The sequence below is a fragment of the Mytilus trossulus genome, chromosome 1 (genome assembly GCF_036588685.1).
Source record: "Mytilus trossulus isolate FHL-02 chromosome 1, PNRI_Mtr1.1.1.hap1, whole genome shotgun sequence".
NCBI classification, from domain to species: Eukaryota; Metazoa; Mollusca; class Bivalvia; order Mytilida; family Mytilidae; genus Mytilus; species Mytilus trossulus.
Window position 1 is genome coordinate 84,230,341 of NC_086373.1, and position 15,376 is coordinate 84,245,716.

At 31.8% G+C, this 15,376-nt stretch overlaps 1 protein-coding gene and 2 long non-coding RNA genes across 3 annotated transcripts; 1 reads left to right on the plus strand and 2 right to left on the minus strand.

The window, feature by feature from the left end:
• Positions 1–1,112: 1,112 nt before the first annotated feature.
• Positions 1,113–4,448, plus strand: LOC134687533 (uncharacterized). Its single transcript, XR_010101774.1, has 2 exons — positions 1,113–1,601; positions 3,876–4,448. It is a non-coding gene; the product is annotated as an uncharacterized LOC134687533 (long non-coding RNA).
• LOC134687527 (uncharacterized) lies at positions 3,963–7,542 on the minus strand. The gene is made up of 2 exons (XR_010101771.1): positions 7,301–7,542; positions 3,963–4,155 (listed from the first exon to the last, which is right to left on the minus strand). It is a non-coding gene; the product is annotated as an uncharacterized LOC134687527 (long non-coding RNA).
• Positions 7,543–8,633: 1,091 nt separating this feature from the next.
• Positions 8,634–12,516, minus strand: LOC134698103 (uncharacterized). Its single transcript, XM_063560433.1, has 3 exons — positions 12,418–12,516; positions 11,145–11,834; positions 8,634–10,615 (listed from the first exon to the last, which is right to left on the minus strand). The coding sequence occupies exons 1-3, from the start codon at positions 12,428–12,430 to the stop codon at positions 8,634–8,636; spliced, it is 2,685 nt and encodes an 894-aa protein (XP_063416503.1). The 5' UTR covers positions 12,431–12,516.
• Positions 12,517–15,376: the final 2,860 nt, after the last annotated feature.

Below are 15,376 nucleotides of genomic sequence, written 5' to 3' on the forward strand. Positions count from 1 at the left end.
TATAGTACAGAGATGCACCACTTGCACTATAATTTTTCATGTTCAATGGACCGTGAAATCAGGGTCAAACCTTTGCTTTGGCATTAAAATAAGAAAGATCATATCACAGGGAACATGTGTAATAAGTTTCAAGTTGGTTGTACTTCAACTACATCAAAAAGTACCTTGAACAAAAACTTCAACCTGAACTTCACACTATGATTTTCTATGTTCAGTGGAAAGTGAAATTGGGGTCAAAATTTTGATTTAGCATTGATTTAAAAAAATCATATCATGGGGAACATCATGAACATGTGTACTAAGTTTTAAGTTGATTAAAATTCCACTTCATCAAAAACTACCATGACCAAAAACTTTGACCAAAAGCAGGACAGACGGTCAAAGGAACACACAGACCAGAGAACATAATACCCATCTACTATCCTAGGTAGGGCATAAAAATCCAAAATCTAACAACATGATAAGATTCAGCATAATAATTTAAGGTTTTTTTCGGCACCTATTCAACCCTCAAAATTAAATCAATCCTAACATTCCTTTTTTGGTTTGGAACCTGTGGTACAATTTCATAAAGATCCATAGACTTTTGCTCAAGTTATTGTCCCCAAACATGAAAATCATATTCCTAAATGGTTTGGGCCATAGCCATGATAGCCCCCAAATTCAATCATAACCCTCCTTTTGAAGTTTTGAACAATTTTAGAGGAACATTCACTTATACACCAGTTATTGATATGAGTTACATGGCTGTGATATAAAAAATCCAATTAAGACAAATTTATTTAACAAAAATAAAATGCACCTACTGTACATGTACATGAAGCTGTAGCCTTTTGCTAAAGATGTTTATTTCCAGCATGATTTTGCTAATCCACCAATCGTCTATGGCACTATGCTGTATTATGCATACCAGTGGATTGAGAAAAGTGCAGCAGATTTTAAATGCCGACTGTCACCATGCTCAAACCAGTGAATTTGCATTTCATTGATACACAAAACTTGAAGTCTCAATCTGTTGAAAAATTAAAATCATCATTATAAACAACTGAAATAAAATTTAAAAAAAATACTATAGAAGATTCTATTTATACATACATGTACAACAACAACACTTTAAGAATGCTCCAGTTATTTATTGGGATCAACATGTTTTTAATGGCTAGACAACATTCATTAGCATGATTAGGATGAAACAAATAACTATAGCTATAGTCTGGGTGTTGATTTTTATTTGTAAACGTGTGGTTTTGCAATGTTGCATGTCCACCAAATGTCCAGACATTGTGCAAGAAAATATTTGAAGAATATACGATGCTACTGGACATTTCTGAATGGCGTTGGCCTCGTCAGTGAACACATTTTTCAAACTACATACCCCAAATTGATGTCATGATTGCGGCCAAGTGTGGATAAATTTGGCCTAGTGCTTTCAGAGGAGAAGATTTTTGTAAAATTTTACAGACTACGACGGATTATAAACCACGACAGACGCCAAGTGATGAGCCATTTGGGCAATGTAAGCTAAAAATGGCTACAGAAGGGGTCATAAACCTTACTGATTTAATGAAAATGATGAATGCCTTCTGTGTGTTGTATAAAATGTGAGTTCATATATTACATGTAGTGATGCTGCGGGTGTGTATTTTGAGGTGTAAAAAGCTCCACGTGGACATTAGTCATAAAAAAATTATCATATCGGATACACATACATGTATAAACTGATAAATCATTGTCATATGAAAATATGTGAACAGCCGACTGATCTTTGAAATGTTAAAGTTTATTCCCTGCATCTAAAAAATATAGCTCAGACGATCGTCTAGTCTTCTTTTAAATTATCTACAGTTAGAATTCGCAGATAAATTACTTTCATGTTGTCAATCGCCGATCCGATCATGACACTTATTTGATTGCATCCAAAGGGAAATAACTGGAAATGGTATTACAATGTTCTAAAAGATATTTTAGATATATTAGATAATTTTATTGGTAGTATTGATGTGTGCATGAAATGTAGTATCCATAGTAACATCACACTAGACACTAACTTTATATTAGACCCTAATAGCTTTATTTGTGCTTGTGGTTGTAAATGTCTGCTACACTGTAGAATACATCACAAGGAAGCTTTGCTTTGCTCTACATGGACTACGAACTCGCATTATTAAAAACCTTTCGCCAAGCAAGCGTAAGGGTCTTTGACGGTAACCAACACTCATCTCACGAGGCGTACGTAGTATGTCTTTTTTAGATATTTATATAAACATTATTCGTCATTGTGCGAAGTGCTCCTTTGAAGGAGGGATTTTCTCAAACAGAACAGAACAGCTAGCAGAACCGATCTTAAATTGCGACAAGTTTTAGCTTTCTAAAAAACTATAGACTGCTTCGCTCTACACTAATTTAAGGTTATATGTGTGCATGTGGTTGTTAAATTAGTATTGGAAATGTCGTATTTTTAGATATTGATTGATATTAAATGGCTGTACTTTAAGAGTGTGCGTTTTACACCCATGCTTTTGCAAAAATTAAATTTCTTCAAGTTGAAAAATGAAAATTATTATAAATTTATACACGACTCTTGCCTATATTGTCAGAAGTTATAAAATACAGATTATGCATTTATGTAAATGTTTGTTGTATAGGAACATTGTTTAGCAAAGGAAATCGTGCAAATTGCAGAGTAACATGCAATATAATACGTATTAATAATTGATATTTCAATATTGAAGTTATCAGTGAAATGTATGCATTATAAAACGAACATGAATTAATTACAGTTGAACGGAACTAAAATGTACACAGTTCATTTTCCGGCATTTAATGTCTTATCCTGGACGAGAAAAGTCTGTAATTCTTTATCTCATTTAAGCCAAAAGCTGTTGCTGTATCTCAATCGCATTAAATGCAACCAATCCGAAGCTATACGTGATAAGTTATTTATTCAAGATGGCGTGTATTTCGACTGAAACTGTTAGCTCCACACCGTGATGCAAAGCAACAATGCGCTTTAGCTATAAAAAATCAGAGAGGGGGTGTAACACCAACATTTATTAGGCAGCAACCATTTAAATTTCGGGGGGGGGGGGGGGTGGGGGGGGCCGGCTTTGGAAAAAAAAAGTTTGTTTCTAGTTTTTGGAGAAAAAAATAATTTGTTTTTGATTCTGAGGAAAAAAAATTGTTTGTTTCACCCTCAGCTGCCACTATATGTAATGCTAAAATTGAAAGGAAAAAAATGTTTTCAACTTGTCGCGAAAAAAATAGATTGTTTGTACAGAAAAAAAAAACCATAGCCCCCCCCCCCCCCCCCCCCCCCCCCCCCCCGAAAATCAAATGGTTGCTGCCTTATAGAATACAAATCATGGTTTCTAAATTCTAATTCACAGCCAACTACAAATTACAAATAAATCATATACTCCTTGATAGTATCAATTATTGCACAAACATTTATAAGTGTCGGGTTGTTGTCTCTTTGACCCATTCCCCATATCCATTTGCAATTTTATAATGTAAGGGAATGGCCATTCAATTTTAAATGAATAAAGTGGGTATTTGGGTGCAACATTTTTTTCTTTCAAAATATATTCTGATCCCTAATATGATGGCTACAAAAACGTTGAAACTAAACAGTAACAAAACATGATTGTTCCATTTCAGTGCAATTGTCAGAATGCAATTTAAGATCAGCAAACATAAATTACGTTCATCTAAAAATTGTTTTCTCCTGTCAGAAAATACTGAAAACGGAGTCAATTCGCAAAAACCTAACGATTAAGATTGCTCGTAAGTCATGAACAATTCAGTATACTTATGACGGTTTTTTTTGTGAAACTGACTCCTGGCTTGTATACTTTTGTTGTGCTTTTCCATTACAGTCATTGGATATAAAAAGACAAATTGAACCAGACATAAGTGATGAACATTAAATAGAGAATCTTAGCAGACAACATAAAACCACTTCATATATTTCTGACAAATCTATTGGAAGAAAACTAAACAATTTTGAAGATAAAAAACACTTGTCATCCAAAACATGGCAGTATCTGAAAGACCGACATTCATTAGCTGCCACATTGCAGTGTTAGTTGTTTGCGATTGATGCCTTTCCAATAAATAGAGATCCTTGGATATTTAAAGATGAGTTGAAACTTATACCTGTAATGGACAATAAATAGAGAATCTCAGCAAACAGCATAATACCACATCTTATGTTTTGACAAAATATTTGGATGGAAACAATAATAATTGGTGGATGAAAAAGTAATTTTCATCCAAAGTATGGCAGTTACTGAAAGATATAATTTAATCATAATGGAAAATGACAAAGTGAAATGTTTGACTTGCATTTTAACCTTCTTCACGTACTGCAACATTTGTGTTAGTTGTTCGTGATGACTGTCTTTCCAGCAAATGTTAAAACACATTATTTAATAAACTATCTATAATAACGTAATTTTTTTTTATGTTTTACTAACGTTGATTGCTGTTGTGTATTTTAAGTAAAATTTGTAATGTGCATGCATAATGATAAAATTGGTATTTAAATGAATATCTATTATGTTTAATTGATATCATAGGGTTTTTACCTAAATATCAATTTTGACAACATTAGTTTATAATATAAATTTAATGTTTAATAAAATCAACATTTACTTAATATACAATGTTTAATTACTACACATTCTATAACTTAATGTCCCACACTTGTGACATTATTTTTCTAACCAAGAAACTAAGATTGCATTCCTTTACAAGTTGTCTAATGTATAAATGCACAATGAAATATCTCCGCATTTTGATTTGCAAAAATTAAAAAAAAGAGAATTATAATAAGTAACACTGGCAAACTAACTCATTCAGTTAATTCCCATCAAAGAATTATACGTCTTGTATAAAGATGCATTTCCCTCAAAATGTCAATCCTCATTATCTTGTCCTTATGTTAGTGAAAAGTTTTTTTTATCTTTCAACATACAGCCATACAGGTTTTTATGACTTATAAAATAAGAAATTATGTGCTCATTATGCTAAAAAGTCTGCATTTTTTACTCCCAAAGTATTCCAAAATGCTTAAACACATCGCATACATTGTATAAGTTTAAAATGACAAACAAACCTTAAAATTTTTATGTTTTAATAACATAAGTGTAAAATTAAATTCAAATTGTTTTATTAGCAATGATGATCTGACTTACCCCAATGTATTAAACATTAAAATATTATTTTTTGTTTATTTCAAATTATTACTTAAAATAGATTGACAAGTTTACTGACTCATTAAGTTTTTCAAAAATATATTTTTCTAGATTTGTTTTTTATTAAAATATATTTTTTTTAAAACAGTATTTCCCATCTTAAATGATAGTTGATCACAAACTAATTTTGAAAATATAATTTTGAAAGCAAAAGTATCATCAACTTATGAAGATAATAAGCCAATTTACAAAGTCACGTTCCAGTTTCAAATAATAACTTTACACTGATTCCCAAAATATATAGTTTCTAAAACCTTTTTCTTAAAATAAGGGAGATAAGTTGTTACTTCCGATTTAAAAAGTTAACTTCTGGTTGACATTTTCAATAGCATATGTCTTCCAACCTTATTTTAAAGACACAATGGCTCTATCATGTATAAATAATGATATAGAGTAAAGGTTAAAATATAGAACGTCAAATTTACCTTTCCCCTTGAATTAAATTTCAAAGTCATATAGCAGGTACTTCAAATCAAATGACCCCAAGTCTCCACTATAATATGGGATATGAGTTCTATCCCAATACAGCTAATTTTAAGTGTAAGAGGGGTGGAAAGTCCCATCAAAAGTAAACACACCCTTTGCAACTAAAATATACATTTTAAGACGTACTGTAACTAACAAAATTAGGACAAAAAAATATGTCAATACCTAATCATTCTTATGCGGTTTCTGAAAAGAAGCAAGGATAAGCCAAACAATTATAACCTGTCATTGACCTTTGACCATTATTAAAGTCACTCAAAAAGGGCAAAATACCTTTAGGGGTCAATTGACAATTTTGGTCTTGATAGATCTTACTTTGCTGAACATTATCGCTGTTTAAATAACACGCCGGTGAGCTATAAACTATAGGCTCTCAAGAGCCTGTGTCGCTCACCTTGGTCTATGTGCAGATTAAACAATGGACACAGATAAATTCATGACAAAATTGTGTTTTGGTGATCATGATGTGTTTGTAGATCTTACTTTACTGGATATTCTTCTTGCTACAATAATCTATATCTATAATGAACTTGGCCCAGTAATTACAGTTGAAAATATATTATAAAAATTTATTCAAGATAATAACCAAAAACTGCAAAATTTCCTTAAAATTACTTATTCTGGTGCAGAAACCCAATAACAGGTTGTCTGTTTTGTCTGAAAATTTCAGGGAAGATAGATCTTAACCTGATAAAAAATTTATCCCTGTCAGATTTGCTCTAAATGCTTTGGTTTCAGAGATATAAGCCAATATCTACATTTCCCACTATGTACTATTTTTAGCCATGCCGGCCATCTTGGTTTGTTGGAAGGGTCACGCCACTCATTTTTTAAATTAGATAACCAAATGATGATTGTGGCCAAGTTTGGTTAAATTTGGCCTTATAGTTTCAGAGGAGAAGATTTTTTAAAAGAATACTAAAATTTTAGAAAAATGGTTAAAAATTGACCATAAAGGGCAATAGTTCCTTAATGGGTCAACTGACAATTTTGGTCATGTTGACTTATTTGTAGATCTTACATTGCTCAACATTATTGCTGTGTACAGTTTATCTCTATCTATAATAATATTCAAGATAATAACATATAGAAGAAGATATTGATTCTTCTCGGACATAAGTTTATTTTAAGATTTCCGTGTTCGTTCATTATGCTAAATTTATATAATTGATCTGCATTTGGGGGTAGGGGGTAAATAGGGTCCGGATCTCGAAATCCCGGGCTTAAAAACACGAAGTCCCAAGGTCCCGAATTTAAATAAATCAAAATCCCGACATCGCTGGCAAATACCCCGGCACATGGAATTCCCTAATGACAAATACCCCAGCAGAGAAAAGAATATCTCAATTCATAGAAATTGGTGAAAAAATATCATGGTTCTCATCCAATCAAAATACAGCATTATTACATACATGTAAGGTGGAATTATTGATAAAATGGTCCAGTAGAAAAAAATAATTTTTCACTGCTTACACGAAATCAAAATGTGTAACATGTAGATAGTCTGACAAAAACAAAATATTCAAACAAAGTTATCCTTTTTTATTACATGTACATACCTCTCGTCACGAAATAATTGCCGGCTGCTCTTTATATGCACATACATGTAAATCAATGCCTCAGAGAATTGCATTCTGTTATTTAGCTTCTTCTTCTTCTTGGAGTACATGTACTTCCATAGAAAATGTTAAAAGAAATAATGTAAAATGAAATGAAATTAAAATATCTGACAAATTGCCTTAAATATTTTTATACATGTTGTATGGCAAAATTGACTTATTTTGATGTTTAAAAAGAAGACTAAAAGATCTAGACTTGCCCAGAAAAAATAAATAATACTAGTTATATACTATATATATGTCGTGTACAAGTTGCGATTTTGTACAGGTTATAACATGTACAAAAATGTTGTTTACTATAAGCTTGCATTTCCTAAATGACAATTACATTAAATACTAGTTCTAGTAACTAAATTCTTCCAAAAAATTTAAAAACAATGCCTAATAATTTTGGGTAATATTCCTCCATCTCGTTGTATAGCATGCAAAGACTAAACAATGTCTTATGCTTACTCTGTAAAAGCAAGAGAGAGCTGAAATAGTTTTCATTGAACCACACTTCATTATCAATGTCTTTGGATTTCTCTTCAACATTTTTGGCCTTCAGCATGTCACTTATGTAAATTTATAACTCATTTTTTTTTTTATAAACTATAAGATCATTGCATGAGGCAAATGTCATTTTGATGTTTTAAATATATATCCTCTACTTTGAAAACATGTTTTTGTGGCATTTGGATGTTGTCTGCTCCATGGGCGGGTTGTTATCTTTTAGACCATACCCCATTTGCATTCCCAATTTTATTTGTGGACATCTATCCTTGCTATCTTCTTATGTCTTTTTGTGTCAACTTGAATGAAAGTATTTTACTATTGCCTTTAAAGTGGACACTCACAATTATAATTCATCAAATCAAGATATGACCATAGATTGACATAACAGGATCATAAGACATGTTCTAAGATATATCATAAGATATGTCCTAAGATATATCTTATGACTGGTCTTATAAATGCTTCGTAATACCGACCCCTGGCCATTAACTATATCAAAACACACTAACATACGATGTTCCTACAACTTAACGTTACACTGAAAATGCGACGTCAAAGAGGATTTTTCGAATCGTGGTTAAAAGACTTTAAAAAAATAATAACAGAGACAACAATAACCAACAACACAAAACAACCCGAATGAAACTTACAAATGTGGATATCGATTTAACACCTGCAAAATGCTGTATTGTAAGTCATGTAAGAAGAGAAAATAAGACGGAAAGTTTTTCCATAAATAAATTAAAACAAAACTACATGTATAGATGTACAAAACTTTTTAATCACATGCTGCTAAAATTTCATGGTGCATATCATTTGTCATTATAAATTTTCCATACCTTGATTCCACCCCAATACAAATATATCTAACACTGTTCAAGTAAATTAAAGACTTTTTTCCCTTGATTAATTTGAACTGAATATTGTTTCCATTAACACATAATTTATCAAAATACAACCCTTCAATTAATTGAACACCAGCTTGAAAAGTGTTTCCCCAGTCATCAAAAGTTGATTGATTTAGTTTTTTAACGTCGGATAAACACTTTAAAATATAATAGTCCTCTCCTGGATCGTCCGTAAAAACGGCTAAAATAATTCCGGGTTGAATCAATTCAATGAAAGTATTTTCGTCGCTATTTGCGATAAGTCTTTCGGTTAACTCTGTTTCATGACAAAGTTTATATTTACGAAAAATTCCGGCTTCGCTAGTACAAGCATTATATTCATCGGGACAGTTGGAACAGTCGTAGCAGGACAAGTCTCGAACTAAAACAGTTCGAGGACTCGTACTTCTGATTTGGTGAATACATATTACTGACGGAACGACTTTAAAAGATCTTGTTCTATTTCGGGGAACTTCCTCAACATATCTAAAAATTCGACGTTTGCATATAGCGGACTGCCTTGGAGTTTCTAAATTGTCCTTACAAAAGTTATAAAAATCATTTGCATTTTGAATATACAATTTTCCTCTCGTCACTGCAAAATCAGCTTGATTTTTTATTAACCCCCCTGCCGCATCTTGAACTTCTTTGGCATGTGATGTTTCAAAATAGTTTCTAACTATATTGAAACCAAAATCTTGTTTTGCATAGCTTATGTCTCCGAAACAGTGCCTTGATTTATATTGTGTGGCACACCCGTCTGTAAATTCATGCATTGTTTTCATATCATAGTTAATACTCTTTAGGTAATCCGCTATTTGTCGTTGCGCCTCATGTGAAAAATTATGATCATGAACTTGATCAGAACTTATAACAAAAAACTGTTCTTCAACTAATCCACCATTAACTTCAGGATCGGACGGACCGTCTAGATTTTCAATTGGATGCCTATAAATCACGGATACATGTATCGAAACTTCCGTTTTCTGAAAATAGCATGATTGGATTTCAATTTTATCTTTACACGAATAGTTTTCAGAAAAGTCATGAATGCAAATAGCTTCATTTTTTTTTAAGTTGCTCTTAATTGATTTCAGTTGTTCTGTTTGCCATTTTGCACGAAAAACGTGTGCTGAAAACTTTGATATCAATTCAAGAAAGTACTTGAACATTTCTCCCGGTTTTGTGTTCACCTTAACAAGGCACAGCTTTTTCTTTTCCCCGCTTTTTGTTGGAACGAAAACATACTCATAGCGCATCCATTCAACATTTGGTGATTCTGTAGTTAGGGAGAGTTCTTCTTCCGATAAATGCAATTTGTTCACGCCACAGTCATCGCACCTCCGCTCCACACACTTCAATTGATGGTATTCTTGACCGTCAGTTTTTGGACACAAAGTATGATTTGTCAGGTCAGTGAGATGGGTGAAAATTGGAAAATGTTCAGATAATGGTGTGATTTTTTTCCGAAAATCCATGCAACTTTTAAAAAGATATCTAGCCTCTACATGATACCTACAACAACATGTTTCTCGGTCACATGGACGTACAGGTACAACAAAATATGGCTTTAACCGTTCAAATAATCTCTGCGAAATTTTCAAATCAGGGTATTTTTCTTTGAAACTAATATAGACTTCCGTCTGAGTTTTTTCAAGCACGTGCTTCATGTGACTGGTGTATACTTTTGGACCTAATCTTTCGCGTTTTATATCATTCTTGTTTGCAGTAGGTCGCGAATTGTCGGGAGATATCCAGTATTCATAGATTTTCCGTTTAATGTCTTCAGATAAAGCGTCACTTCTTGTTTTTCTTGATGTGAATGTCCACGCTGAGACTTCTGTAGTCAAAACTTTTGTCCTTATTCTTTTCCCTACAAAAGGACTTTTATTAAAACCAAGTAATACATAGGACAGATATATTCGTCTATACAATACACGCTATTGTCGGCTATCAAAACGACATACACAGGCTCTGCGTTACGGGTAGACATTTTAAACTATTGTAATATTACAATCGTAAACGACAGAATAACTTACTATAATAAATAGAAATACTTAGTCTGCTTTAAAAGAATAACTTGGTATATATGATAAAAATTGCTTGATATTTACTAAAAGAATTACTTAAGGTACATTGAAAAAAATCTTGCATTTCAGATTACTATCAAATTACTCATAATTACTTGGAATTACTAATAGTTACTAATTATTTGTCGATCAAACATATTTACTTTTTTTTTTTAGCTTGATTTGAATTTAAAAAAACCTTGTTTTAAGTCTCATTGGCACTAATACCAAATGTTCTAATTTATCTATCTATCTATATACATTTATTAAAAAGTTTTGTATAATTTTGTTAATATTCGTTTACAAATGAAGAAAATTATATTCATAGCATACCTTGTGACATTCTTCTGACGTTAAATCCGAGTTTTTTGGACAACTGTATTCTGCATCTAGATTTTTGAACATTTTCACCATTCACTGCAGCACTCATTATGTTTACCGTTGCTCTTGCGTCATTTGTTCTTTTGTGTTTAGTATCATTCACAATATCCTTCATGTCAGATAAAACAGCTTCCGCCATTTTAATGCTCTTAAGATCTTCTGGTGTTGGAATTTTTTTTAACTTATGAATCAATGCAACTGTTGGACTCTTTGTATCACTTAAGTAGGACGAAATTAAAGTTACCCGCTTTTCTGGCGTTTTCGGTAAACTATTTTTTAACTTCTGCAGTGCTCTGTGTTTTTGTGTTCTTGATTGAAATGCAGTTAAATTGTTTTCAAAATCTACACCTTCAATTTCATTCTGTTTCAATTTCATATTATTGCGGTAATCTTTTTTCTTTCTGCTCATTTCGACTCTTTTTTCTTTTTCCTGAATAAACTCGCCCTTCTTCTGTCGTCTATAAATCTGTTTCCTTAACGCTGCTCTTGAAGGTTCATCTGTCCGCCTCTCGCGTCGTTTCAGTTGTTTTTTCTCGTTATACAGGACTTTATTCTTATCATATTTTTTTAGTTGTCTTTCTTTTTCCTTTTTTCGCTTAATATCCCTGTAGTACGCAGCCTTTTCTGGTCCAGATGCAAAAACTAAAAAAAAAATAGTTCATGTAACGAGATATTTTTTTTATCATTTTATCTTTTATTAAATGAATCGCTTAAACAAATGAAGTTTATTTTCTTTTGGCAGAAAGCACCATTCCTTTTTCCGACTACCATCAATATTTTTTTTTAAATTTCAACACAGGATTTGTTATAATTATCTGGAACATTTAATTGAAAAAAAAATGAGCACAAACTTGTTACGTCGGAAATGAGCTTTTTCGGATTTTTGACGTTTTCCGACGTTGGGACAACATGGCTACCGTTTTGTAAATGTTCGTATCATTTTATCACTTTTAGACTCAAATATGTAGTAAATAAAAAAAGATTCTTGTGATTTTGTTCTCTTCATGTATCTAACTTTTGTTTTAATAAATTATAAACAACTTATTGAAATATCAGGTAAAAAAAACACATTTAGAGCTTAGACAAATGAAATATCAAGTGGGACAAAACGGCTACCGGTTGAAAAACGACTGCGTAGAGAAGATTTTTAAAAATCTACAATTTTTGAACTCACGAACAAGGAGGCAAATATTTGTTCTATCGGAAGATGTTATTATTATCTTACCTTTTTTAGACATTTTCTTCTATATATACTCATAGAATTCACTTTTTGTCGTTAAGTCAATGGAAAACGTCGTTGGACATATTTCTTGTTTTAGCTTAAGGTGGTACCCAACACTTTCACTAAAATTAAATTGCCTCGTTTAATTTTCATAAAATTTTGACAAAGTATTTACTTTGAACCTTTAACAAAAATATAAAAAGAATCAAAAATTTTGAACCAACCGTTTTGTCAGAAAAAATACACTGGTTATATAGCAGTTTGACAAACACCAATTTTGATCATTGAGAAGCTTAATATTCCATTTACAACACAACGTAATTAAAACGTTTAGCTGATTTTATAGAGTTATCTCCCTGTAGTGTTAGGTACCACCTTAATCTGCTGTCACCGAGTCAAAATAAATTTGACAAAAAAACGGCTCTAACGTCACAAAGAACCAACACACGTCGTTGTTCCCGCCAAATTTCGGGAAGATCAGAGAATAAGAAATAGCATCACTATACATAAAAGTTAAAACAGTTGTTTGAAAATGTAACGTTGGACATCCGTTTTTTTGCATAACTTTGTTGTTTAAATCGTCAAATATTTTAGATATAACTAAGTATATGACCAAGAGCTAAAACAATATAATTAAAAACATGTTCTGAATTTATTTTTATCTTGGAACGTGTTTGCCGACATTTTTTTGTTTTGTTTTGCGATGGAATTTCGAAGATTTTGTTTTAAATCCCAGAGGTTGTATGAACAGCGTGCGTAACGTTAAAAGAATAATAAAAAAAGTTATGAAAATATCATTGAGGTTAATAACGTCTGTTACGATAATAGAAACATATCCTTATTTTTCGATTTTGTACAAGTTAAAACCATTTTTAAGCAATATTTTGTACAGGTTATAACATGTACGAGGTACTTTTGTACATGTTATAACTTGTATTTTTGCATTATACAAGTTATAACATGTACAATATTTTTGTACACGTTATAACCTGTACAAAATCGCAACTTGTACACGACATATATATATATATATAAAAGTATTAAAATTATTTGAATGTTCTAATCCATCTAAAATCCATATGCCTGTTGTATGAATTCAATGGATCAAAGTGGTTAAATTTGATCTCTGACTAAATAAATTAATGTCAATCTTTTTCATCAGTTAACAGTACAAATGTACATGCGGTCAAGGGGATAACATAATTCAGGAGCCTGTAATTCAGTGGTTGTCGTTTTTTTATGTGTTACATATTTGTTTTTTGTTCATATTTTGAACATAAATAAGACCCTATGTTTTCTTGTTTGAATTGTTTTACATTGTCATTTAGGGACTTTTTATAGCTGACTATGCAGTATGGGATTTTCTCATTGTTGAAGGCTGTACGGTGCCCTATAGTAGTATAAGTTGTTAATTTCTGTCATTTAAATTTTTTGGTCTCTTATGGACAGTTGTCTCATTGGCAATCATACCACATCTTCTTTTTTATATTAAATAAGTTATTAGTGAAAATAACATGCATGTTGTTATGCCAGATAATTTCATGAGTTGTCTACTCTTTGTTTCTAAAATTTTCTTTAGGAGTAACATATATTTGTTGTTTTTGGTAGGCATTAGGGAATTTTTTAAACTATGTACATGTATGTGCAGTAACTAAATACACAGCCTTTATAACTAACTTTCAAATTAAACAAGTGAAACTGTGAGCTACATATACTGCTCACTGATGATACACCCGCCGCAAGTGGATAATATTAATAGTGTAAAAATATGCTACTGTGTTCAGTAAACAGGAAGTTGTCGAGTGATGAATCTGAAAACGCATCACACGGTATAGCTGACTTAGATAAACCCTGAAACAAAATTTCAGAAATCCTTGTATTGTAGTTCCTGAGAAAAATGTGACGAAAAATATTCATGGGACGGACAGACAGAGGTAAAACAGTATACCCCCCTTTTTTAAACGGGGGTATACTGAATACATATTTAATCACCCTAGCTATAATCTCTTTTTTGTAAAAATAGTGATTACAAATGCTTATCTGCTTTTTTCTATTGACTGTACTTGCCAGTCTTTTGATTAAACAAAAGAAATGGCATGCCCACTCCTATGGGTGGGCAGAGTGGACAAGCTAGAAATTTTGCCCCCTGGGTGCCCACTCCCATGGTGGGCGGGTGGACAAAGCAAAATCCACCCGAGCTGTGGTGTAACAGTGTTATTGTACAAAATGTAGTCTCAGTTTGATCATAATTAAAATTTGGGAAAAAATTTCATTAACATTATTATCTTTGGCTATGCAATGTATGAAAAGCGGGCATACATTCTATAAATCTAAATTATATGAAAAGAATGGGAGTAATAGAACCTCACTGACATCTAGACTATCCATTCATTCAGTATTGATGCCCCCCTTTTTTTTTAAATTTAAGTAATCTCTAGAGTTTACAAATATGATTATTTGGGATGTATTTAAAAATAACCTTATGATAGATAATGAAACAGATGATTAATAAATGCAATTACTGATTACCATCGGATATATACATTACAATATCGTTCCTCAGTATCGTTCTCGGGTTTACAATCAACAGTCAGATAGTTTTTTGTGAAAAATTTGCACACACATCTTCCTGCTTATGTCCAATTATAATTAAAAAAAAAGGAGCATAATTATATTTACCTTTCGTTGCCTTTTTAAGGTACAAAAATGTACGTAATCCATGAAAACAAAACACTTTGACATTTCGAACTTTCGTTGCGTTGTCGTTGACCTTCTCTAGACTTTCATTTCTATATTACTATTCTATTCTTACAATTCTGGACAAAGAAAGATTACTCTAATTAAAAAAAAAATTTGCTATTTCACAATATTGTGAAATTAGATATTTCTTGCCATTGCACAATACTGTGCAATTGAAAAGATTTGCTATTGCACAATACTTAATATAATAATTTTAGATCCT